A 23,474-nucleotide genomic window follows, 5' to 3' on the forward strand; every position below is an offset into this window, starting at 1 on the left:
TTTCATTTAAATCCACTTTTAGACTTTATTGCAGATTTATTATGGAAACTTACATGTCATTTCACATTTTTACAAACAAATCATACATTTACATAATTTCAGTTTAAGCTATAACATATAGGATATAATTTGAGGAATCTGTTTTCAAAATGTTTATTTTTTAAATTTATTTTTCTGAAGAGTCAAATGTCATTTTAAAACTGAAAGTTTCTAGAAAAACACATGCTTTAGTACAGAGCAACAACAACAACAAAAAAACAGTCACATTTATTTGGAATAGATATCTGTGTTGAATCCATTCTTCCATGGCCTTGAAGGAAACTCAAGCCCACTTCCTGTGGCAGGAGATGCATCACGGGGAAGAACCGACAGTCCTGCCCTGGCTCTTGGTATTACCAAACTGTTTTCATATACACATCCTACCACAGGAAAGGTTAAGAGAAGCAAATGTAAAAGATTTGAACATTGTAGAATCAAAAATATATCTTATTGGTAACATCTTACCCAGGTCAGGTCTTGTGATAGTCACCTGACGTTGGCTGGATTCTGAGGAAACCGTTGAGCTCTGAGTTGAATTAGACTTGATGGATCCCACAGATGCCATGAATGGAAACCTATTTGGTGGATTGGGGTTGTGTTTGGGAACCACAGTTGCAGTTTGGCTCCATTCTGAAACAATCACAAAGTTAGTGCTTGTGCTTTCCATGATGATTAATATTGTGAGGAATAAATGTGTGCTTTACCAGAGTATTCCTGCAGCTTTAAAGATCCACAACATAAATGTATTCTCCATTGCTTCCGTACGTTTTCCTTCATGAGACAGTAGAACACAAAAATGAAGAATCCTGGAACGAATTACAATATAGAATATTTATATATTGGATCGTAAAGCTGAATCTAAATGAATTGTATGTGCTCTTTCTTACCTTGAAGGCTGTTCAGTATGGAGAACAGGTAGAGGAGGAACACTTTGACAGAACCCCAGGCGAGAAAAGCCACAGACCAGGTGAGACCCAATAAAAAGGTAAGGCTCACCACAGCCCGCAGGTCTTTCCAGATCCCACTTCTGGTGCCAGCAGGTTGATTGACTTGCATGTTTCGGATCTGGATCAAAACCACTAAGAAGATGGAGCAATTGCACAGTAGTATGAAGGCTATGTAGCTCACTACTGACATGTAAAAAACCACATCATTTTGTACCCAGCAGCTGAAAAGGAAAGGCATGACAATTCTTAACTTACATTTGACACTATAGTAAATTTGTAATGCTGTTCTGTTACGATTTTCATGCTAAAAACCATCCAAATTCACTTACAACATTTCAGAATCGTCCAGTGTCATTTGGGAATCACTCATGGTGTTCATGCCATATGCATCTCTCTTTATAGCCAGCACCATGCCACATATAATAAATGGAATCCCTGTGCAAAGACATACTGGTTGTTAAAGTAACAAATTAAAAACATAAATCTGTCTCTGAATGTTTTAATAAGCTTAAATCTCTCACCCCAGCCAAGCAGGCAGAATTTCAAGATGTATGAGGGCACATACACATTGAAAACTTTGACCAAAGCAAAGTACATATTCACAGCCCCCAAGCCCATCCAGGTAAAGGAAGTCAGTAAAAAATAGTGTAAGGTCACCGCCACAGCAATGCATAGGCCATAGATGTCAAAAGAAGAAATCCAGGAATTCAGTAGGAACACCAGGTTCAGTCCCAGTAATGCAATGGACAGGTTCAACAGAATTTTGGATGGGTAGTCTCTTCTCAACTTCCTGTATTAAGATGCAATGCATGCATCCAAAGTCAATGGCAAAGAAATGTAACAAAATGGCTTTTAAAATATACATTTTATTGTAAAACTGTTTGAATAGACATGACAATATGGCATATCCATTGTGGCAAATATTATATCAAGGCATATATGCTGCAATGCCATTTATTAACATAAAATATTAAAGCATCTTACTCTAAGAGGGTGTATGTTAGCACTGTAATCCCAAGAAAGCATGAAGACACTCCACAGCCCATGTATGTAATAATAGTGAGGATTCTTTCATTATTTTCATCAATAGGAGTTCTGGACACGTCCTTAAATAATAATCATAAAAAAAAAATCTTGGCTTAATACACAAAATATTCAAATGCTATTAGAATCATTATTATTATTATTTATAAAGCCAACATATTTTATATATATTTATTGTATTATTATTATTGTATTTATATACAATTTTTCAAACTAATAAATTAATTGTAATTGTGTCGTACCAGCAGCACTCCAAAGTGGGTCATGTGGTCACAAAGACATGTTGTGTAATCTTTGCTGATATTATACGTCCAGCACCCCTTTGGACTCCATCCTCCATATCCATCTAAAATAATACATGCATAAATCCACCGACACAAATCCACTTATGAGACATAGCACCTAATGTGTGAAGAATTATAATGTATTCATTAATTTAGTACAAGTGACTTGCCATCCATATTGAAATCCCAGTAGACACACTGCACATTCTCGTCCTTCTGTCAAAGGTAAAGACAGTTTAATTATTTCTGACAGTGTTTTTTAATTCCTGGACATTTCTAAGAACTCCACGTACTTTCTTAGTTGTTAAATGGCGCAGAGTGACTGCAACATATTCTCTTAGGTTTTCAATGGGTCCTGTGGCATTAGTCACACTTGCAGACACAACATAAGTGTTCAGTTCTTTCCTATTTGGGTCATTCTGAGGCAAATTCACAAAAAGTAGCGTGTCAAAATAGTGTCACAAACAAACTGTAAAATGAACATCTGCCTCAGTAACTGAACTCACCTTTGATTGAAAGAGAGTTGGAACACTATAAAATTGAAACTGAATACGGGGGCTGGTATCGTTTACGATTGGGAATCTGTCTTGTATTTCAGAGGGAAGAGAAATGAAGGCCACTGTACCATCAAAAGGCTCCTGGTTGATGTAAATCTAGAAAAGCATAAGATTTGGTCATTGTGTGACTTTTAAGATGCCTGACATATATTATTCATTACATTTTCAGAAAAGTATAAAATAGAAATGTAGAAGCATTCAAAGCTCAATGCTTGGGATGATGATTAATATATTATTTTATATAACGTATTATATTATGTATTATACATTAAGTAAAGTTGTTTTCTATTTTAATATATTTTAAAATGTAATGTATTCCTCTTTTGGCAAAGCTGTAATGTATTCCTCTGATGCCAAAGCTGATTTTTCAGCATCATTGCTCCAGTTTTTAGTGTCTCACGATGATCCTTCAGAAATAATTCTAATATGCAATTTCTTATTAATATTAATGTTAAGAACAGTTGTGCTGCTTAATATTTTTGGGGAAAGTTCAAAAGATTTATTTAAAATGTAAATCTTTTGTAACATTATAAATGGGATTACAGTCACTTTTGATCAATTTAATGCACACCTGCTAAATAAAAAAATAAAAAAGTGTACTGACCACCAACTATTGAACGTAATTGTGCTTACCTCAGGGTTAAAGCCTTTGTTAGTGGATGAGACTCCAAAGGTGAGGTTATGAAAATTTTCTTGGTCAATATTGACCACTGATATTGCCAGGGCAGAAGCTGTTAAACTGACTGAGTTTCCATTGAGCCCTACCATCTGGTCTCCAACAGCCTCTGTGATGGTCAGAATACTACACAAAGACAGGAAAGGATTTTCTGTTCACATGGAAAGTATAAAATCTCCCTGTAAAATCCTCACATAAAACATCAGACCTAATTTAATTTGTAGTTGCAACGCATTTCATGTTTGTTTTATTACTTTTACTGTGTGATAAAAATCAAGCAAATATATTAAATAAACATTTAATGTCACACACACCCACTGATTTGTATAATGTACAAACTGTATATTCATCAAAAACATCACTTAGTATGATTTATAAGCTGTTATCTTCATGGGGACCAAACAATGTCCCAACAAAGACAAGGATTTCAGATATTGCAATCTTTGTGGGGAATTTTTTTTCACTATAATGTAGAGTTTACCAGGACACACAAACACGCACACACACGCACGCGCAAGCACGCACGCACGCACACATACACAACCACACACCTGTTGGTAAAAGGTAGCAGGTCGCTTTTAGACTCCAAGATATCAGATGTGATGTTGAGGATGACCCCTCCCAGCGGAGGTGTGATCACGCTAACGTTAATCACATCGGCTAGTTTATTCAGTATCGTTGAGAGTTCGTACTCATCCAGATCTTTGTTCTCATGTATCAAGTCCTTAATAATCATCAGAATATCTTCTGCATTGTCTAACAGGGAAAAGCATAAGGGGGTGTTTTAAAGAAATGCCCATATAACATAATATATCAGGATGATATAGAGGCGAATGTGTTCAAATAGATTTCTACACTCTTAAAATGTACTTATTGACATTATTGATTCCATGAAAAACCTTTAACAGCAACAGAACCCTCCATTGCACAGAAAGTTCTATATAGTGGAACAAAAATTCTTAGATTATTAATATGTTCACAAGTTTTGGTTCTGGAAATTTTGGAAATGGTTCTTTTAAAAACTGGGGAACCCAAAATGGTTCTTCTTGCTCCTTCTGTTTAGTTTTAATGGAAGCTTGTGTGTCTAATATGAATTATAAGAAGGGTTTACCGTTTGTGACTGTGATGTCCTCCAGATCTGACACGCTGTTGACCACAACCTGGCACTGGCCCAGGTCTGGAGACTTCCAATGAGCATTATTAGAGTTTGCATCCAGAAAACTTGGGAAACGGGTGAGACAGTCACAATCAATAAACATATCAAACCATGAATTATTTGGATCGAATTCCTCTAATAATTAGTTCAGAGCTGCCTGACTCCAAGATACACAACATTATATAATGCTCTTCAGGTTCAGGTTACCTGTCCATCAGTTTTATGGCTGTAAATAAACCTGAAATGACTGGACCATTGTTGAAATGCAAGAGATTGTTTAACCTCTGCAATGAAATCGATCATACAAACAGTTCTGACATGAATGATACCACCATATGGAACATGAGATTAATTGTTTTACAGCAGTCCCTGTTAATATTAAATCAAATGGCTTCCTCTTTTTAGAGTTGATGATTAGGAGCAACAACCATGACAGTGGTTTTATAGGCAGATAATATTCTGTTATCAGGTCTCATTAAGCAGATCAGAAAGGTAAATTAACTGGCAATGTGAACGAATGATTTAATGCAATTATTGCAATATGATCAAAGATTAATTATACAATTTATGTGCCTCTAGTGGCACCAAATGAAACCACATTTGGTTGTTAAATATGGCGTTATTTTTAGTCAAAAGTTACGAGCGTGTAAGACATGCTCACGAGCACATTATGTTATTTCACACGCGCAAAAATGAACCTTCAGCTGGCATGATAAAAGTACTCGCGCACAAATTCAACAACCGAGAGGTGTACAGGTAGCTGCGAGCGAGCGCCTGGCATACTCTCATAGGTTAACTCTGCTTGTACAGTGGAATCCTGCTCGCGCGCAGCGGGCTTCTGCTCGCGGAGTGCTGTTTTGCTCGCGCAGTGGATTTCTGCTCGCTTAGCTGATTTCTGGTCCCTCGAGTCTACATGACTTTTGACAATTTGGGGGCGGAAACCAAGGAGGGCACTGACCCTCTTATGATTGGTCACTTTTATCGTAATCGCAACCACAGGGACATCTTTGTACCTTGATGGACAGCTCTCATTACAGGAAGTCGGAGTCAAAGGATCTGACGGAGTTTTTTTTTTTTAGTTTTTTTTTTTTAAATGAATTTAAACTGTATATAAAATCCTTAAAAACTTTGAAAGGTCCTAAAGCACAAAAAATATATGATACCCTAAAACACTTCCCAACTAAGATAAATGGATGAACAAAGACTGAATTCTCCCCTTATGTCATGTTATATTATAATTCCTTACCGTTTATTTGTTAAAATGTTTATTTTGCTTACAAATATCCTTATTTTTGTACTAAGACTACATTTATATTCTTGTTGTATTAAGAGCTGCTCCCTCTGACTATATTGTCCTTGTATCCTATTCTAAAGAAAAGGAAGTTATGCAGCCATGTTTGTCTGTAAATCTTGATATTTCAATAAAAAATAAAAAAACTCCGTCAGATACTTTGACTCCGTGCTTCCTGTAATGAGAGCTGTCAATCAAAGTACAAAGATGTCCCTGTGGTTGTGATTACGATTAAAGTGACCAATCATAAGAGGGTCAGTGCCCTCCTTGGTTCCGCCCCCAAATTGTCAAAAGTCATGTAGACTCGAGGGACCAGAAATCAGCTAAGCGAGCAGAAATCCACTGCGCGAGCAAAACAGCACTCCGCGAGCAGAAGCCCGCTGCGCGCGAGCAGGATTCCACTGTACAAGCAGAGTTAACCTATGAGAGTATGCCAGGCGCTCGCTCGCAGCTACCTGTACACCTCTCGGTTGTTGAATTTGTGCGCGAGTACTTTTATCATGCCAGCTGAAGGTTCATTTTTGCGCGTGTGAAATAACATAATGTGCTCGTGAGCATGTCTTACACGCTCATAACTTTTGAGTAAAAAATAACGCCATAGTATGAGACAATGGGCCCTATTTTAATCTAAGCTATTTTAATTTCGATCTAAGCACATGATCTAAAGCGCACGGCGCAAGTGCACTTAGTGCGTGTCCGAATCCACTTTTTTTAACGACGGGAAAAATGGTCGGCTCGCCCGGCGCATGACCGAAAAGGGTTGTCTCTATTCTCTTAATGACTAATGGGTGTGTTTTAGACGTAAGTTGCAAAAAAACAATCAGAGTACAATTTCCCATTCCCTTCTCAAAAAGCCAGCAGCGCTCGCGCCATTGTGGATTCGCTATTTACATGGCGCATTTGAACTCGTCTCCAGAGCACAAACGGATCTGCTCGATCACAAAGTTAAAGCGCGCAAGCAAGCCATTTACGGGACAAGCAGGATTCCACCGTACCTTTATTTATACACAGTGCTTTACATTAGAAACCTTTTATTTTTATTTGGCATGTTTGTGTGCTGCTGCTCATCACTGTGTGTGTAATTAGCATTGCGTAAGCACACTTTGGACCCGCTAGGCTCACACTACTAATGCGCACTTTAAATAACAGAAACAAGCATTGAAATATTTATAGAAACAAATATAAAAACCTGGTCTAAAGTCAATGGCGCAGTCTATTTCGGTTGATAAATAGACCAGCAAGCCCATGGGCGCACAAATGGGCACAAAAATAAGCGCAAATGCATTTACTATTTAAACAATGTGGCGCAGGACGTGAAAATAATAACTGCGTCAGGCGTAAACTAGCAAAAAACACTTGCGTCACGCTTGCCATTGCATTGCGCCGGGTGAATGAGTCTATTGGCTCAACGGTTCCTCGAAGAACAAATTTAATGTTCTGCTTGAAGTTTCCATTATTAATGTTCATATATAAGCAAGGAAAATAATTCTTAAAACTTCCCAGAACCTTAAAAAAATAATGTTTCATAACTAAATGGGAATGTTGGGAAAATAATACTAAATTATGTTTGGTGCTGTAGTGCTGCAGAAATTATACACCTTACCATTAAGCTTCATGTTCTTTTAAGGAATTTATAACATCAATTTTGTTTTAATAAAATGGGATATTTTCAGGAGATTTACAAGAGAGGCTCTTACCATTCCCTATATGCTGTCTTTTCAGGGTTTCCTTTACAGGAGAGTGAGGTGATGCGCTGAACCCCAACTTGGGGCCATTTAAAAAGCCCCTGTCTGGTGTGATGGTTGTGTTCAGGACATGGCCCTGTTTTTGGAGATGAAGAGAGTTGTACTGAGAATGAATCATGATCTGATCCCCTCATCCTCAGATTTTCTTCTTCTTCAGATGTAGCACATACCAATGTAAGAAATTAAAATTTCCTGAGGTTGGGCATCCAACCATACTGATCCACTGGTGTATGGTTGCTCCAGAAGCCAGTGAATCTGTTTTTGTGTGTCTACGATGTTTGAGGAAGTTGTTACCTGAGCATGAAAGACACAGCTATGGCTGGGAACAAGCCATATCAGATAATCACATTAAATCATGATGTACGCTCGTAACAATTATTATTCATTATTGTTTACTTTTCTTCAAATGCTGTTGATATCTTGTAATAAAGATCTCACCTTGTTCCTGATAGCTGGGGATGCTGCGAAACAAATGAACAAGATAATAAGAAATATAGTTATATAATATATATATAGAGAAAGATAGATAGATTAGCATGTACCTTTCCAATCACTTTGGATGATTTTGTTTCCACACTGCAAACACAAATCAGACATGCATGTTTAAAATAAAATCTATTGTGTGTCTTGGGTTTGGGTCTGTTCTCTGCAATAAGAAGACTGACTAACCTTCGTTTTCGTGCATGTGTTGAGGAGGTCACGAGTTTGAAGTGCAACACAGATATTCCTTCACTAGAAAGAGTTTCATTAAGCTGTAATGATGACAAAAAAACACAACTGAGATATAATACCTGTTTCCAATTTGACATGCAACATGTCTGGATACATTCAGGTTTACTTTGTTGAGATCTTACCCAGGTTTCAATTATATTCTTAGGGTCACCAGAGCCTTTTATAGTCACATTGACGTTGACATTGAAATAACTATCTATTTACAGGACAGAGGCATTATTAAATATGCCATACTTCACAAGAGCAGTAATTGTAAAATATATATATATATTGTAATTCTTTACCTGATATTATTCCTTCAGGTGAAACTGTAGAAGAGCATGTAGTTGTATTTAACGTAAGGCTTGTGGAGGATAAAACTGTTGTGTCTTTAAATGTCGAGGATCTTTCTGCCAGCGTTGTTTCCATGAATGGTGTGGAGATAGTGACTGTTGAAGACATGTAGTGAAAAACAGTCAGAAAATACTGTGTTTCTAGAATTGCATATGCATATTACTGGTCTGTTTCTGTACAGACTTGTTTCAGTGGAGGATGAAACAACTGCTGTTGTTGTTTCCATTTGTATGGGTGTTGTGCGTATTGTTTTTGCAGTAGTCAAGATTTGAGTAGTCACTGGCATCGGCTGAGGAGTTGTGGTTGTACGAGGCAAAGACGCCGTCGCTGTTATTGGTGAAGTTGTGTCTGGTAAGAGTTCCTCTAAAGAGAGATCAGATCATTGAAATCATGCATACCTGCACTGGTAGTTGTTAACTACATCAGAAACATGCTTGACTATGGAAAATTGTTGATTTGGATGGAGATTTTGATTTATTTTCTTGGAGTACTATCTGATTTACCAATAGGGTATATGAAGATGGCTTCAGGACTTGTAATTATTTCGTAGTGGTCTATTTTGTGACGCTTGGCAAGGATCTCAGAGAGTTCATCCTGAATTTTTCCTACATCAGCACTAGGAATCACATTCAGGTGAGCCAAACAGTCAAACCTATGAAGAAACACAAGAACTATCAGTAGTCAGTCCGCTTGTGCTGTAGGGCGACATTTTGGCGATCAAAAATTTCTTATTAATAAAAATGCATGGTTTTTAAAGATCATTTGTAAATACTTTATAATTTCAATATACCAAAATCAATGTACGAAAAGCACAAATTCTATTTAAAAAACTCTTTCAGATTGTGAAAATCATTTAGAGGTGAAAAAATATGAAATAGAAAAAATCCTCACTGGCTGACTCCGGGACTTGTCGCCAACAATTTCATGGTTCCCTCCTGAAGAGAGAAATCTTGTTAGTTTGATGAGCATGTAGATTTTTATTTTGTACAGATTTTAATGCTACTGACGCACCTCTGCATTTCTCCTGGAGTGTGTGTGTAAGCTGTAGAAAGACAACAAGAGTATAGATTCAGGCCTGAAAACTTTTGTACTGTGTTTAGAGAGATATTACAAGATCTTACCCTCCTAAAGCGTGCACTGTGACTCTGGGCAAATATATCTCCCACAATTTTACCTCTTCCATTACTTGTGTCAACTTGGAGAGAGAATAGTATACAAATATTAGTGACATTTTGTTTTGTACTAATAGCAGTAAAAATTCAAAATGCGTTTTGTTGTAGCTCACCCACTGATGTGCAACTTCTCTAGCATCCTGAGTGCTTGTTTTGTTTCCATCTTTACGAAAGATGATAAACACTAATTTTACTTCATAATAACGCCAGTCTGAAACATAGGAAATTGTGTGAGGCATAAAAAAGACCAATAAAGGTGGCATGGCATAAATACTGTACATATCGAATAGGACCCAATTTAGCAAACATAATAAAATTTGGTTTAAATGGACATAATTTAATTACTTCTCCATTTTTTGTGGCCCTATTAAATTTGATAATCTATTGCTTAACACAATACTAACCTACTATCATAAAAAGTAGTGAAGAGAAAAGCAAGTAATATTATTCCTTTTTCTCATTTTACACAAACTGGACTGTTGAATCGTAATACACAAGCGTTCAACCTTCTCCTCAGAAAAACACAGAACATTCCCCAAACATTCCCATTTGGTTCTTTTTTTGGTAACCGAAAAACTCTTTTTATAACCTAAAGAGAACGTTCCCAGAACATCCCCTGCAGGTTATTATTTTAAAACCTAAAGAGAACCTTTGCAGAACGTTCTCTGCAGGGTTAATTCTATAATTCAATTAATTACTGTAAAAATAAAAGAACAATTACCAAACGCTCCACATTAGGGACCTCAAGGTCACGTCATCAGCATGTCATTATCCCGCTTATTCAAGCAAATTATTAAATATACATGGACATTTAAAATGTAACTTTTGGCCTATACATAGTTTGGAAGATTTCTTTTTTTTGGACATTCCCATGAATTATTTTTTTGATTTATATTTTCGATACTTTATTTTTACAGGGGACCCTATTTGTGGAAAGTGCTATATATGTCCTGTCAATAACAAATTTGGTGTGTGCATTTTTGTCCCTTACCACACTGTTGCGTAATGTCCCGTACAGGCTTGCACTGCATGACATTGTCCCAGATTTTTTCCTCCCAATGCAGAACATCTCCATCAGTGCAGGTCAACCCTGAAATGTCCTTAGCGTTGCGTTCCCGTTTCCACATCCTGAACAAACTTAAACTTCCCTTCAGTTCTTTACCCGTTTCAATGTTCATCTCGCCCTTCGAAAAATTGTGGGCCACAGCTAAAGTCAAAGTGCCACCTGCGGCCACACTACGGTAGTCAGGGTACGGAGCCGTTTCTTTAAACTGTGCCTTTAAGTCCACCTTGGATCCATTAACATAGACTTTTGGCTCAGTTTTAGACTTGGACCAGGTCATGCAAATTGAATGCCAGTTTTCCAAGGACACCACGGAAGATTTGATCCAGACTCTTCCAAACATTATGATATATAGGTCTGATCCAGAGCCTTTCATCCCTAACTCTATGCGTGTTTTATTAGGGTGCAGGTACGTGAATGCGGTCCAGTGCAAGTTGCTGATCTTCCTCTTTATGTTCACACACACACTGAGCTCTTTCAGGGCAGGGATTTTGCGTTCATTTTTCAGTAGCCAGTATTTACAGTCCTTCTGCATGAAATCCACTTTCTTCCCCCACAGACTGTCATATTTTACTGAACCTCAGGTGTAAAATGAAATTATGTAAATCATAACAAAACAACAAAACATAACAAATTTTGAATGTTAAAACATTTTGCACAACAATAATACCTCCATTCTTCATTGTTATTATACATAGAATGAGGACGATGAATAAAGCCTCAACCTGTTTGTGTTTTTCCATTCTCCACCTGACAAAAGGCGAGAAATAAAATTACACATAAAGATAAAACAAGGAAGCAGAAAATTGTTTATTTCTAAGACCGTATCAAACTCCACTGCAAACGGTCTTAAAGAGTTTTGTCAGCATTTTCCATACAAACCATTAATCATTTATTGAACATATTGCAATTAGATAGATAGATAGATAGATAGATAGATAGATACAAACATAGATAGATATTTCAGTTACAAATTTCAATTATTCAATCATTCTTGCATCTTTATGAAGGCAAAACAAAATTTAGGTGTAAACAGAATGCAAGCAAAATGAAACAATAGTTACTCACCACATTCAATATGTGCTAGTGTCAAATATCCATGTAGGTTATTTCTTCATTCAAGAGAGTAACTGTACATCAACATGTATGTTGATTGATGTGAAAGGTATGACCGTGAGAGAGATCTTGTGTTCATCTTTACAAGTTTCCTTGTCGTCCTAATGAGTTATTCATTAAGCTCATCGATCATCCACTTATTCAGATTAGCCATGATATGTAGTGTCACCCAATGATTGTGTACATATGCACTGAACAACATCTTCATAAAAATGCAGCTATATGATCAGTCCGTATAGTTGTTATATGATTAGCAAACAACAGCTGCAACTTTGAGGTTAAGTCTATTTGTACAGTTTCTCTTTCATATTTGCAAAATTTCATAGCATCAATGTCAACATGCAATAAACCTAGAAGCACTTGTTTTTGCTGGCCAGTAAATCACTTACGATAACGTCAAAATTCAGAGAACTTTATCCATGACGGTACTAATTGCAATACCAATGCTCTTGAACTCTGTATAGGCATATATTCTGTGAGTTTGGGAATTTACATTACAACAGTGGTGTAAAGTATTTGAGTAGTCTAAATGTCATTAGTATCTTTTTTGCTACTTTGATTGAGTATCAAAAATAGTAGCAACTTTTACTCTCTTGACTACATTTTTGAATAAGTACTGTATATGTACTCTTTATTCCAATACATTTGTGATGAGTAATGCAATTACATGTTACATTTGCACGGCTTTTTGGAGTAGCATCTACCTGCAATATCGGAGGCTGCATTATCAGGACCCCAGTCTTATTTCTAGGACCAGATTATTAGTGACAACGCCACCTACCGAATTAGAGGACCAGCGACCGCATGTTTTTCTAGAAGACCCTGGTCAACAATCCGAGTATGAGTATCAAATGTGAATATATTTTTATTTGTTTGAAGAATATCGGTTTACTTAGAGATAGTTCACCCCAAAATGAAAATTCTGTCATCATTTATTCACCCTCAAGTTGTTCCAAACCTGTATGAATTTCTCTCTTCTGCTGAACACAAAAGAAGATATTTTGAAGAATGTCAGTGACCAAGCAGTTGATGGACCCCATTGAATTCCATAGTATATATATATTTTTTCATACTATGGACCTCAATGGGTTAAAACAACTTGAGGGCGATTAAATGATGACAGAATTTTCATTTTTGGGCGAACTATCCATTTAACTGAGACTTGAATGTTTGCAGACGTTAAGAGGCTGTTGTGTCGACCTTGAATCATTGTGATTTTGAGGTGTTAATATAACTTAATTGTAATATAATTTATTTTCCTAAACTGGTAACATTGGTGTTCTATTGTAATACAAAACAATATATAGTAAAATAAACATTTTATTCTATAGCCTGTTTAAAAGGTACAGTTAAATTAATAAGAGACTGTTATTTAAAAACAAAGCATATTTTTGAGGTTTTTAAAGTCTGCATACTGATTTGAAATGATCGAACATTTACTGATTCTGAGCTACATAATGCCACTAGATGTCGCTGTTTCATGAAAAAAAGACATGGCAAATACAAATGACATAAGCAGTTTCGTCAGAATCTCAACTTTATTTATTTTTTCTCAGATCATACAAAGGTAAAATACGTATTTTTTTAAATGTTAATCTATTACTAAGGAGAATGTGTAAGTAAAGAGAGCGACAAAATCTACGCATTTTCATTTTTCCAGTATTGTTTTTTATGACAATTACAAAAAATGTAAAATTAGTATTTCAAATCACAAGGAAGCAATCTAAAAGATAAAGAAACCCATAGTACTAACAAGTTCAGCAGCCACGATTACAAGCTGTTACAGATTTAAAAGTTATCAACACAAAGCTTAATTTGATACAATGAAACAAGTTGTTCTGAAACACAGATGCACGTCATATGTCTCAAACAACACACACACACACACACACACACACACACACACACACACACACACACACACACACACACACACACACACACACACACACACACACACACACACACACACACACACACACACACACACACACACACACACACCTCTCTTCATTATCCATCTATCATCCTGTCTCACTATATTTCCTGAGACAAATGGGCCTTCGGAAAGAGAGAGGATAAGTTTTCCCATCAAAGCCTCTAGGTAAACGTAACATATCTCACAGGAAATATCAAACTCCCATCATAAAGAAGCCAGAACAAACATAACAGAAGCCTTTGTCAATACTTCCACATATTTATGTGGGATTTCTGTATAAATTCAAATGAATGCTGCCATTTTTTTTTTTTAATTAATCTCACTCTTTTTGTCTCCGCAGTAAGCGGGCGCTTACAGTTTCTTGGAGCACTCAGAGCAGTAAATGTCTCCATTGCGAGATACAAAGCGCTTGTCTGCCAGATTGAGAGAGCACTTCTTACAGTTAAAGCAGTAATCGTGCCAAGAGCCGCCCTCATAGTTCACTACGTTCGTAGCCTTGCCAAATCCTGTGGGATGAAAAAAAACCTAGATTTATTTGTCACTTTAGTTCAAGTCAAATACACAGCCTTCAAGAAGAATGCATAACGTCGAGAATTGTGTGTGTGTGTGTGGATTCAAACCTGTAATGGGATTCTGGCAGCTGCTGCATTTTTTAGCCACAGTGCTTTTGTAGCAGTCCACACAGTAGACCTTTTCCTCGTGGGAGGTGAAGCTGGAGCCAGCCAGAGGCTTTCGGCAGGAGGAGCACACAAAACACTCTGAATGCCATGGCTGGTCCTGGTAATTCACACCTCCTGTGGTTATGGGCTGGAGGACAAAACGTGGAAGCAATACGATTATTATCATAAAACATCTTTATTTTATAAAAGAACATGTTTCGTGTTTACAGAATATTAAGAAATCAACCACTTTAAGAGTAATCCTTAAATATCCATTCATTCTACTAAATCGTTCACCTTCTTGCAGCAAGCGCATTGTTTGGCAAATTTCTTCTCATGGCAAGGGCTGCAGTAGATGTTGTTGTTCTTTGTTATGAAGCTTTTGGAGCCGATTGGCTTTTGACACTGATAGCAGGTGAAACACTCATCATGCCAGGAGTTGCCTTTGTATTCCACATTCTCAGTGCCTGTGTCAAACACATTAGAGAGAAAAATGGAAAGTACAGTCGGTTACACATAAAGATATAATACATACAAAGGAAATAAATTAAACAAGAAATATAATGTCAGTATATGTGTTTATTATATGTTTTAGTTAATTTAATGGTTGTTTTAACTTATTTTAGAGTCTTAAAACCTCTCTATCTCACACACACACACACACACGTAGTGTTTCCATGTTTTATGGGGACTTTCCATAGACATAATGATTTTTATACTGTACAAACTGTATATTCTATTCCCTTACCCTAACCCTACCCCTAAACCTACCCATCACAGAAAACTTTCTGCATTTTTACATTTTCAAAAAACATCACTTAGTATGATTTATAAGCTGTTTTCTTCATGGGGACCAAAAAATGTCCCCACACGAACAAGGATTTCAGATATTGCCATCCTTATGGGGACATTTTGTCCCCATAATGTAGGGTTTACCAGGCCACACACACACACACACACACACACACACACACACACACACACACACACACACACACACACACACACACACACACACACACACACACACACACACACACACACACACACACACGCGCACACACACACACACACACACACACATATATATTTATACCTGCCGGTATGGGCTTGTAGCAGCCATGGCAGCGAGGGGCATCCTCACGTGAGCTACACGTCCCACACAGGATCCTGTCATCCTTGGAGGTGAAAGACTCCTTGGCCAGGTTCTTATAGCACTTGGCACATCGGAAACAATCTGAGTGCCAGTACCGCCCTTTATGGTGAAGCTCCTACACAGAAAGGAACCATGATTGAGAGATGTACACAAATATAATATAACATAATTATATTGTGTGAAAGTAATATATTTATATATATATATGTACATTATCGTTCAAAAGTTTGGGGTCAATATGTTTTTTTTTTCCCAGCAAGGATGCATAACATTAATCACAAAGTGACAGTAAATACATTTATTATTTTTCAAAATATGTATATTTCATATAAATACTGATCTTATTAATCCAAGAATCCGAAAAAATATTAAGCAGCACAACTGTTTCCAACATTGAGGATAATAAGAAATGTTTCTCGAGCAGCAAATCATCATATTAGAATGATTTCTGAAGGATCATGTGACACTGAAGACTGGAGTAATGATGCTGAAAATTCAGCTTTGCCATCACAGAAATAAATTACATTTTAAGATACACTAATAGAAACAGTTTTTAAAAAAAACATTGTATTAATATTTCACAATGTTACTGATTTTACTGTATTTTATTCTTTTTACTGTATTTCCAAATAAATGCAGGAAAAAAATTCAAACATCTTACCGACCCCAACATTTTATAACGGTAGCCTAGAGCATTTTTAAAAACTTAGAAATACAACAAATTTATGTATACAATAGCCCATTTTTACTTTTATCTTGACTTCAAAGCCTAATTCATATAGATAGAAAATATTTTTTCTAAACGATTACATTAGTAGCCTATGATGAGTACTTTTATCTGACATTGACAGATATGGGTCAGAGCTATAAAGCATATGTCAAGTTTAATGTCAAGGGCAGAAAACACATCAGACCAAGATTTCAGCCAGGATTTTTGTGGCATTTTAACAACAGAACCACCCATGGAAAACACACACACACACACACACACACACACACACACACACACACACACACACACACACACACACACACACACACACACACACACACACACACACACACACACACACACACACACACACACACACACACACACACACACACAGAGATCCAGATACCACGTGTTACCTTTGTCTCGGTGCTGATTGGCCGTCGACACTCTGTGCAAGTGTTGGCGCAGAACTTGTCAAAGCATCGCACGCAAACTGGTTTCTCGTCTTTCCTCACAAACTTCTTTCCACTGAGGTCCTCGCGACAGTAAAAACAGCTGGAGCGATCTGCCATGGTCCCTCAATAAACCCACGAATATCTGTGAGAAATAATAACAGCGATTACCTGGTCGTGATAATAAAATTTGGTCATAAAAATACATCATGATGTATAACTAGAAAAAAAAAGTTTTAACACATCCCACACCCCCACATGTAGGCTAAATAACACAGTGTGCTGAGTTTCCTCAGGAAACTGAGGTAATTTATTGATAAGATAGTGTTTGTTCCGTTTTCCCTTAGGCGGAGGGGCCAAATTGGCCAAAAAGCTGTTATGTAACCATAGGCAACAGCACACAGCATGTTTTTTATTGTCCTCAGTTGTTATCTTGATCTGATAGCGGCTCCAGTTCAGCTGTAAAGCAGGTTAGCAGACTGGGACACGGGCTGAAACTAGGACAGATACTTCTTTTAGTATAATAGGCCTAATCTTTTCTGTAATGATGTAGCAGTGCACGCATTACACATATTCAAGCCTAAATCAAATGATGTCGTGAGCCAGCCAAGGAAATACAATAAATATTGAATTTGTTATAAGATATTATATTATAAACGAATGCATGGTTTGAATTACATGTTGTATCACTTGCCAAAACAAACGAAATTGGGAACTTTCCCATAGTCATTAAAATTAGGGCAGAACACTTCCTGGGAATGAAATATTAACTTTTGTGCAAATGCTTCTAGCGAATATGTGCATGTTTTAGTATGCGGGCACACATTCGATCGCTTTGGTTTATACGCTGAAGTATGTCTGGTATGCATGTGGTGAGATGAGGAATGTTAACAGTTCTTTGAGAGGGAACCTCTCATTCACTTTGCAGTGATCTCCCATGTCTGTTTAATTATTTAGCATGCATCAGATATGAATTAGACCTACTTCTAGGTGGGTTGTCTGTGAACTAACTAAAGGCTGTGGTATGAGGCCCAAAAGCTGAGGAAAAAATAACACGTTTACTTTCCTGTCTCCTTTGCAAATGTAAACTCTAACTAACATCCTTAATCGGCATGGAGTCGGAAAATCCCAAAGTTTCAAATTAACCTGGGCAAACTGCACCGTCCATAAATATGTTTTGCTCAATTTCTAACATCACTGCCAAAACCAGAATAAACTCTACCTCCAATTTCTATACCACTGACTTATTTTTCTAGTGTAACGACCTCTGTACACATCTAAACACATCTAAAACCAAATCTCCGGTCCATGTCTGTATTAGACTAGCAGAAGTATTTTTTAATGGGCACAGGAGAAGTATCTGAACTGTAATGAGGCTTAAATATGTGGGATACTGTTACAGGACTTGGCAAAAGTGCTCTTGTTTTTCCAGAAAGTTCGAAGACTTCCGAAATCTGCTGTTCTTCATGATACCTTTTACAGTTCTGTGTTTCCTGGTCAGTTAACTTTAATGAATAACCAGATAGACATTTGGAGATCACATTTTAGCTCAGTTCCAAAGCTCATACGTTTCAAATGGGATTTATGGGAGAGTCAAGTACGGACAGAAATGTTGAGGAGAACAATGTGAACCAGGGACTGGATACACAAAACATTTTTAAGGATAACATTTCTCAACTATTATTTTCTTTGTATTTTCTAGCTCAAGATAGAGAACATTTGTTTTTCTATAAAGACTTAAAAATATTCTTATCTTTTTTAAAGATTGTTATTTTTAGATTATTATATATTTTTCATTATTATTTTATTACAAAAATAATTAATTTCTTTTTCAAATGTTCCTTAAAAAAACGAAAGTGAGACATTATTATTATGCGTCATCATTTTTAGTAACATTTTTATTATTTTTAAGAATTGTTTATTATTAAAAATAACAACTTTCATTATTTTTCCTTCAGATTTTCATGAAACCCATCCCAGAACGCCCACACATAAGAACACCACAGCACATGTGCTAACCACTAGGCCACAGCTACATTTACTAGCTGTTAGAATTAGTAGAAAACAGCTCAATTCAAAAAAATAATGAGCAAATAAGGGAACCCGCTAAATGGGTCACAGATAAGTGTGAAAGGGGGCATTTTTACAGACGCTGATGTAATGGCGAAAGGACAGAGTCTTGTTTTAGTCAAATATTTAATGTGATCTCCAGGGAGATGGCAGACTGTTGAGACTGGAATCTGGTTTCAGGATGACCTCATGCACCAGCATCTGGAACACAGTCGGGCGAGCGTAGCAGCCAAAGCAAACGAGGGGAAGAATTGGAACAGTCACGCTGCTCACGACCCATTGGTTGATGCGATATGAGGGAACTTGAGAGCCTGCGAGACTTCAGCTGAAGAGAAAAATTATATGGTGATACGGACCATGTTTTTTCCTCCTTTATGCTGCTTTTGCATGCATTTAACAAGCTATTTTTCTTTGCAGGCCCACAACGGGATGCGGTGCATATGATGAAGGCGACCAAATTAGAAGTCGGGCAATGACATCACCTGCTGGTTAGCTCAAAAATATCACTTTTACAGTAATTACTGCATTCGCAAACCACACACATGAGCAGACTTGTGCATATACTCTAACCCAAACTGAGAAACATATGTTGGATGAATTGTTCTTTAAAATGCATTTTAAGGCACAAATGGTCCTGATTAGCAAATGTTCGTCATCTGAAATATGGTAATGGAATCAGCCCTGTTTTACAGCTGGTAAAATTGAGGGGGTCTTGGTAGAGTGTTATTGTGTTGGCATGATCTACTTGCTGAAGAATGTGGCAAACACTTGGAAACAGGAAGCCAGTGAAGTGGCGGTAAGAAGAACAGGCGAGACGGCTGGCCAACTGTGTAACCCTAGTCCTCTTGATCTGCAGTCCTAAATACACAAAGAGGAAACTCAAACAAGACTACCGTCCCTCTATAGGGTTAATCTGGGGCCACATGTAAAACACCATTTAATTACACTGATGCCTTCATAAATTCATTCTAATTTATAATGTTTCTCTTAAAGGGACCTGGCTGTAACAATAGGCTATTTATTACATGGCATTCTGGAATACTTCATTCTGATTCTTCAGTCACTGGATTTTGCAGTAAGTACAATATAGTGCAATATAGTGGGTTCCGTAAGTAAAAATCCCATGAATTTTCTCCATAGGGGAATTGATTTTTTAACAATAACTTATAAACCGTTAAAGATGGACCTACTGTGAGCTAAGAGGTTGTTAATCAATATGGTATATGCTTTTTTTGAAGGAAGCCATCGGTGCAAATTATATCAACTTATTTTTTGAAGTATTCATGTTTAACAGCGGAACTCTGAGTAAAAACTACATTACCCACGATTCTGCAAAGAAATCTCCACCAATCAGAGAATCAAAACAAGCTAATTCCTCCGAAAGAGCTCTTTAGTGCTCGTCCTCAATCTCACTATTCTCTCAAAATACTTGTATATTTGTATATATACAGGACACAATCAACATCTTTAAATCAGTTGTTTTATATTTCTCCATTGTTTTTAATTCAATTGTCATTTGCAATGCTTCATGGGATTGTAGTTCTTTCTCCCACTCAAGCCGTTAAATGGATAGTTCACCCAAAAAGTGGAATCCGTACATTCGTTTGGCCGGAAGCTAGTTAATTTACTTTATAAAGTTTTAAATATGAATATTTTTCTTACACAAACGCATCGCTTCGCTTCAGAAGGCCTTTATTAACCACCGGAGCCGTGTGGTGTACCTTTATGATGGACTTCAAAACAGAAACACCCATTCACTGCCATTATAAAGCTTGGAAGAGCCAGAACATTTTTTAATATAACTCCAATTGTATTCGCCTGAAAGAAGAAAGTCATATACACCTAGGATGACTTGAGGGTGAGTAAATCATGGGCTAATTTTCATTTTTGGGTGACCTATCCCTTTAAGTACAAAATCTTGTACCTTTCTCTTTTTGTCTGATTTTCAAATACTTTTTTTTTTGCTTCAAAACAAAGTTTTTAATGTTGGGATTCACTTCATAACTGGTGGGGTTGGTTCTTTGCTTGTAACTCTTTAATGAAGACATTTTAAAATCCCTATGGGAAAAATACTACAGAAAAGGCTGCTGAAAAAGTGGAAGGGCACTTAGAAAATATGAATGTTAAGATTGGTCAATCAGAACATTCAAGAGAATAATAATAAAAGCTGTTTCTTATCGACTTTAATATCAGCCCTAAGGTGTAAATATAACCCTTTACACTATGCGCAAACAGTTTGTAATATTTGTTGTAGGCAGCGCTCACTGATATTCATCTGCCTTTATATGCATAGTCAAATACCTACACAGAACAGAGGGATATGAAAAACAGAATATCAGTCCACTCAGTTCTTACCTAAATGTTTCCAAATATGCTTTTACCAACAAGCAAAAATGGGGAGGAAATTAATCACTTTTCATCTGACAATAAACGGATAGTTACCCAAAATTTATTTCTTCTGCTGAACACAAAATAAGATATTTTGAAGAATGTCAGTAATCAAAAGTTTTGACGGTAGCCATTGACTTCCATAGTATCTTTTTTCCATTATATGGAAGTCAATGGGGTCCATTAACTGTTTGGTTACCGACATTCTTTAACATATCTTCTTTTGTGTTCAGCAGAAGAAAGAAATTCATACAGGTTTGGAACAGCATGGGTGACAGAATGTTTATTTTTGGTCGAACTATCCCTTTAAGGGAATGTCAAATGCTTTACAGGTCCCCACTGTTCTTAGCAGGAGAACACAAGATCATTTCACGGACGTTAAAATGGATCTACATGGATCAGACGTTAATGAGGAACAGACAGATCTGTTGGTCCATGTCAAACGTTTTTGATTATAATTTTGTACTCTTTAAGAAAACCCTTTGTTATACAGTCAGTAATTGCAAGGTTTTGTTACATTTTTTAGGAAGTTTGTTGCAACTTGCTCCTGATTCATAATCAGTCATGAGGCAGTGACTAAAACACATGAGATCATCCATGCACCCTTGATACAATACAATACTTGTCTTGTGATGAACAGGGAGTTTGGCTCCAATTTTAAATGTATGTTATGTCAATACTTATTGTTATTAATTTATGGACTTGGACTATTCATAAGGTATGCGACAACACTTTTGTATATTAATTACCTTAGTAATATAACACGCTTAATTAAGTGTCTGTAAAGACATAATTTCAGCCAGCAAAAAGTGTCAGAATGGGAAAATGGTCAGAAAGCTAAATAACGTACGCCAGACATGATATGATAGCCTAATAATTGTCCTGTGCATTTTACTTCTTCGGAATGTGCAAAAGATAATGATAGATTTATGGACATCAAAGACAGATATCAGATATTTATATCACTCCCATGGGGTGAATTCCTTTCTGCAGACAATTTAGACAAACTGTCTAGTAGAGTCTCTCAGCCCATCAGTCTATACCTTAGACATGTGGCTAGATCTCTGGAGTGAAAATCTTTAATAAGAAACAGATTTCAGAGGCTGAAAGAACATGCAGAAAATCCCTGCAGCCAACGCCCCATTACTGTACTTACATTAGTGCACTTCATATTCAGACTCACTGGTAGATCATAGAGGTTAATTAAAACAGCATACTGCACATGTAAGGGTATGTTTTGTCTTGGACAGGTTAAATATTAAACTGCGAAACCATTTGAAAATGAAATGAAAATGTTTGTTATAAATCTTGGTGGCAGGTGAAATAAATGTCTGTAGATCAACAACACTAAACTGATTAGAATATTATTTGTTGAAATCACGAAAAATATTTTTCATATTAGGCCTCTAATAAATGAGGATTGATGTACTTTTTTAAGCCAGTGTTGAAAATTATTTTTATATAGAGAGAGAGAGATAGAGAGAAAATATACTTTTATGATTTATTTATTTAAATATAAAAACATTATTTTGCTAAAATTTCTGCCTCTATTATTTGATGTTTTTCGTAGTATAGGTCTTTTCATGTTAGAATAGCACGTTCTCTTGTGACTCCGTGACTATTAAGAAAACGTAGGCTACATTTTGCTGCTTGTTATCCTCAGTTTTTAACCGTTGAGAAAGTTAAACTTACCTCTTTCAGCGGGACACGGTGCTCTAAGTGTCCTGTCAACTGCAGCCACAGCAAAGTTTCAATGTGTTTTGCGTTGGTGGGTTGTCGAGAAGTCTTAGCTCATAAATATTAATTAGGCCATGCTAACGTTTATTGGTAGACGTCCAATGGCGAAAGCTTTCTTCTTAATATTAATTAGGTAATACTGTTCCTGCAAAATTATCATCTAATGACGAAGATTTGGCTCATGAATATTAAGATATTTTTAC

General features: G+C 36.6%; 4 protein-coding genes across 9 annotated transcripts; all 4 read right to left on the minus strand.

Moving 5' to 3' along the window:
• Positions 1-141: 141 nt before the first annotated feature.
• On the minus strand, positions 142-2,393 carry LOC143749917 (adhesion G-protein coupled receptor G6-like). Of its 2 annotated transcripts, none has more exons than XM_077242620.1 (8): positions 2,273-2,393; positions 1,971-2,092; positions 1,508-1,776; positions 1,316-1,421; positions 927-1,207; positions 744-845; positions 505-669; positions 142-419 (listed from the first exon to the last, which is right to left on the minus strand). In XM_077242620.1, exons 1-8 carry the CDS (start codon positions 2,294-2,296, stop codon positions 268-270), a joined length of 1,221 nt encoding a protein of 406 aa, XP_077098735.1. In that variant the 5' UTR covers positions 2,297-2,393; the 3' UTR covers positions 142-267. The 2 variants fall into 2 exon arrangements, with proteins under 2 accessions (XP_077098735.1, XP_077098736.1); XM_077242621.1 differs by having other exon boundaries at positions 259-419; positions 530-669.
• On the minus strand, positions 2,341-9,875 carry adgrg4b (adhesion G protein-coupled receptor G4b). The gene is made up of 17 exons (XM_077242617.1): positions 9,816-9,875; positions 9,696-9,739; positions 9,308-9,456; positions 8,988-9,167; positions 8,756-8,899; positions 8,594-8,667; positions 8,409-8,491; positions 8,282-8,315; positions 8,178-8,200; positions 7,910-8,058; positions 7,692-7,815; positions 4,659-4,768; positions 4,099-4,303; positions 3,505-3,673; positions 2,821-2,967; positions 2,608-2,733; positions 2,341-2,530 (listed from the first exon to the last, which is right to left on the minus strand). Exons 2-17 carry the CDS (start codon positions 9,728-9,730, stop codon positions 2,462-2,464), a joined length of 1,821 nt encoding a protein of 606 aa, XP_077098732.1. The 5' UTR covers positions 9,731-9,739; positions 9,816-9,875; the 3' UTR covers positions 2,341-2,461.
• A 30-nt stretch (positions 9,876-9,905) lies between these two features.
• On the minus strand, positions 9,906-12,204 carry LOC143749918 (adhesion G-protein coupled receptor G4-like). Its single transcript, XM_077242622.1, has 5 exons — positions 12,108-12,204; positions 11,710-11,789; positions 10,968-11,618; positions 10,090-10,187; positions 9,906-9,999 (listed from the first exon to the last, which is right to left on the minus strand). The coding sequence occupies exons 1-5, from the start codon at positions 12,110-12,112 to the stop codon at positions 9,922-9,924; spliced, it is 912 nt and encodes a 303-aa protein (XP_077098737.1). The 5' UTR covers positions 12,113-12,204; the 3' UTR covers positions 9,906-9,921.
• A 1,935-nt stretch (positions 12,205-14,139) lies between these two features.
• On the minus strand, positions 14,140-23,301 carry fhl1b (four and a half LIM domains 1b). Of its 5 annotated transcripts, none has more exons than XM_077242645.1 (7): positions 23,227-23,298; positions 19,896-20,004; positions 17,041-17,221; positions 15,850-16,024; positions 15,051-15,220; positions 14,715-14,901; positions 14,140-14,600 (listed from the first exon to the last, which is right to left on the minus strand). In XM_077242645.1, the coding sequence occupies exons 3-7, from the start codon at positions 17,194-17,196 to the stop codon at positions 14,446-14,448; spliced, it is 843 nt and encodes a 280-aa protein (XP_077098760.1). In that variant the 5' UTR covers positions 17,197-17,221; positions 19,896-20,004; positions 23,227-23,298; the 3' UTR covers positions 14,140-14,445. The 5 variants fall into 5 exon arrangements, with proteins under 5 accessions (XP_077098760.1, XP_077098763.1, XP_077098759.1 ...); XM_077242648.1 differs by having other exon boundaries at positions 19,892-20,004; XM_077242644.1 differs by lacking the exon at positions 19,896-20,004 and having other exon boundaries at positions 23,227-23,301.
• Between the last annotated feature and the right edge of the window lie 173 nt (positions 23,302-23,474).

The sequence above is a fragment of the Siphateles boraxobius genome, unplaced genomic scaffold, assembly GCF_051911475.1.
Source record: "Siphateles boraxobius isolate OS27281-9 unplaced genomic scaffold, OSU_SipBor_1 25, whole genome shotgun sequence".
In the NCBI taxonomy this organism is placed as follows: Eukaryota; Metazoa; Chordata; class Actinopteri; order Cypriniformes; family Leuciscidae; genus Siphateles; species Siphateles boraxobius.

What these genes read in the sequence shown, in the direction of transcription:
- fhl1b (XM_077242644.1), bottom strand. Translation starts at nt 17,196, where the DNA reads ATGGCAGATCGCTCCAGCTGTTTTTACTGTCGCGAGGACCTCAGTGGA. An exon ending in CTACAAGCCCATACCGGCAG is followed by an intron (nt 15,221 to 15,849) that starts GTATAAATATAT and finishes TGTTTGACACAG; the next exon opens with GCACTGAGAATGTGGAATAC. An exon ending in AATGCGCTTGCTGCAAGAAG is followed by an intron (nt 14,902 to 15,050) that starts GTGAACGATTTA and finishes TTTGTCCTCCAG; the next exon opens with CCCATAACCACAGGAGGTGT.
- LOC143749917 (XM_077242620.1), bottom strand. Translation starts at nt 2,296, where the DNA reads ATGACCCACTTTGGAGTGCTGCTG. An exon ending in CCCACTTTGGAGTGCTGCTG is followed by an intron (nt 2,093 to 2,272) that starts GTACGACACAAT and finishes TTATTATTTAAG; the next exon opens with GACGTGTCCAGAACTCCTAT. An exon ending in CATACTGAACAGCCTTCAAG is followed by an intron (nt 846 to 926) that starts GTAAGAAAGAGC and finishes AATTCGTTCCAG; the next exon opens with GATTCTTCATTTTTGTGTTC.
- LOC143749918 (XM_077242622.1), bottom strand. An exon ending in AATAACAATGAAGAATGGAG is followed by an intron (nt 11,619 to 11,709) that starts GTATTATTGTTG and finishes TTTACACCTGAG; the next exon opens with GTTCAGTAAAATATGACAGT. An exon ending in GAGAAGTTGCACATCAGTGG is followed by an intron (nt 10,000 to 10,089) that starts GTGAGCTACAAC and finishes TCTCTCTCCAAG; the next exon opens with TTGACACAAGTAATGGAAGA.
- adgrg4b (XM_077242617.1), bottom strand. Translation starts at nt 9,730, where the DNA reads ATGAAATTGTTGGCGACAAGTCCCGGAGTCAGCCA. An exon ending in ACAAGTCCCGGAGTCAGCCA is followed by an intron (nt 9,457 to 9,695) that starts GTGAGGATTTTT and finishes GTTTCTTCATAG; the next exon opens with GTTTGACTGTTTGGCTCACC. An exon ending in AGAATATAATTGAAACCTGG is followed by an intron (nt 8,492 to 8,593) that starts GTAAGATCTCAA and finishes TCATCATTACAG; the next exon opens with CTTAATGAAACTCTTTCTAG.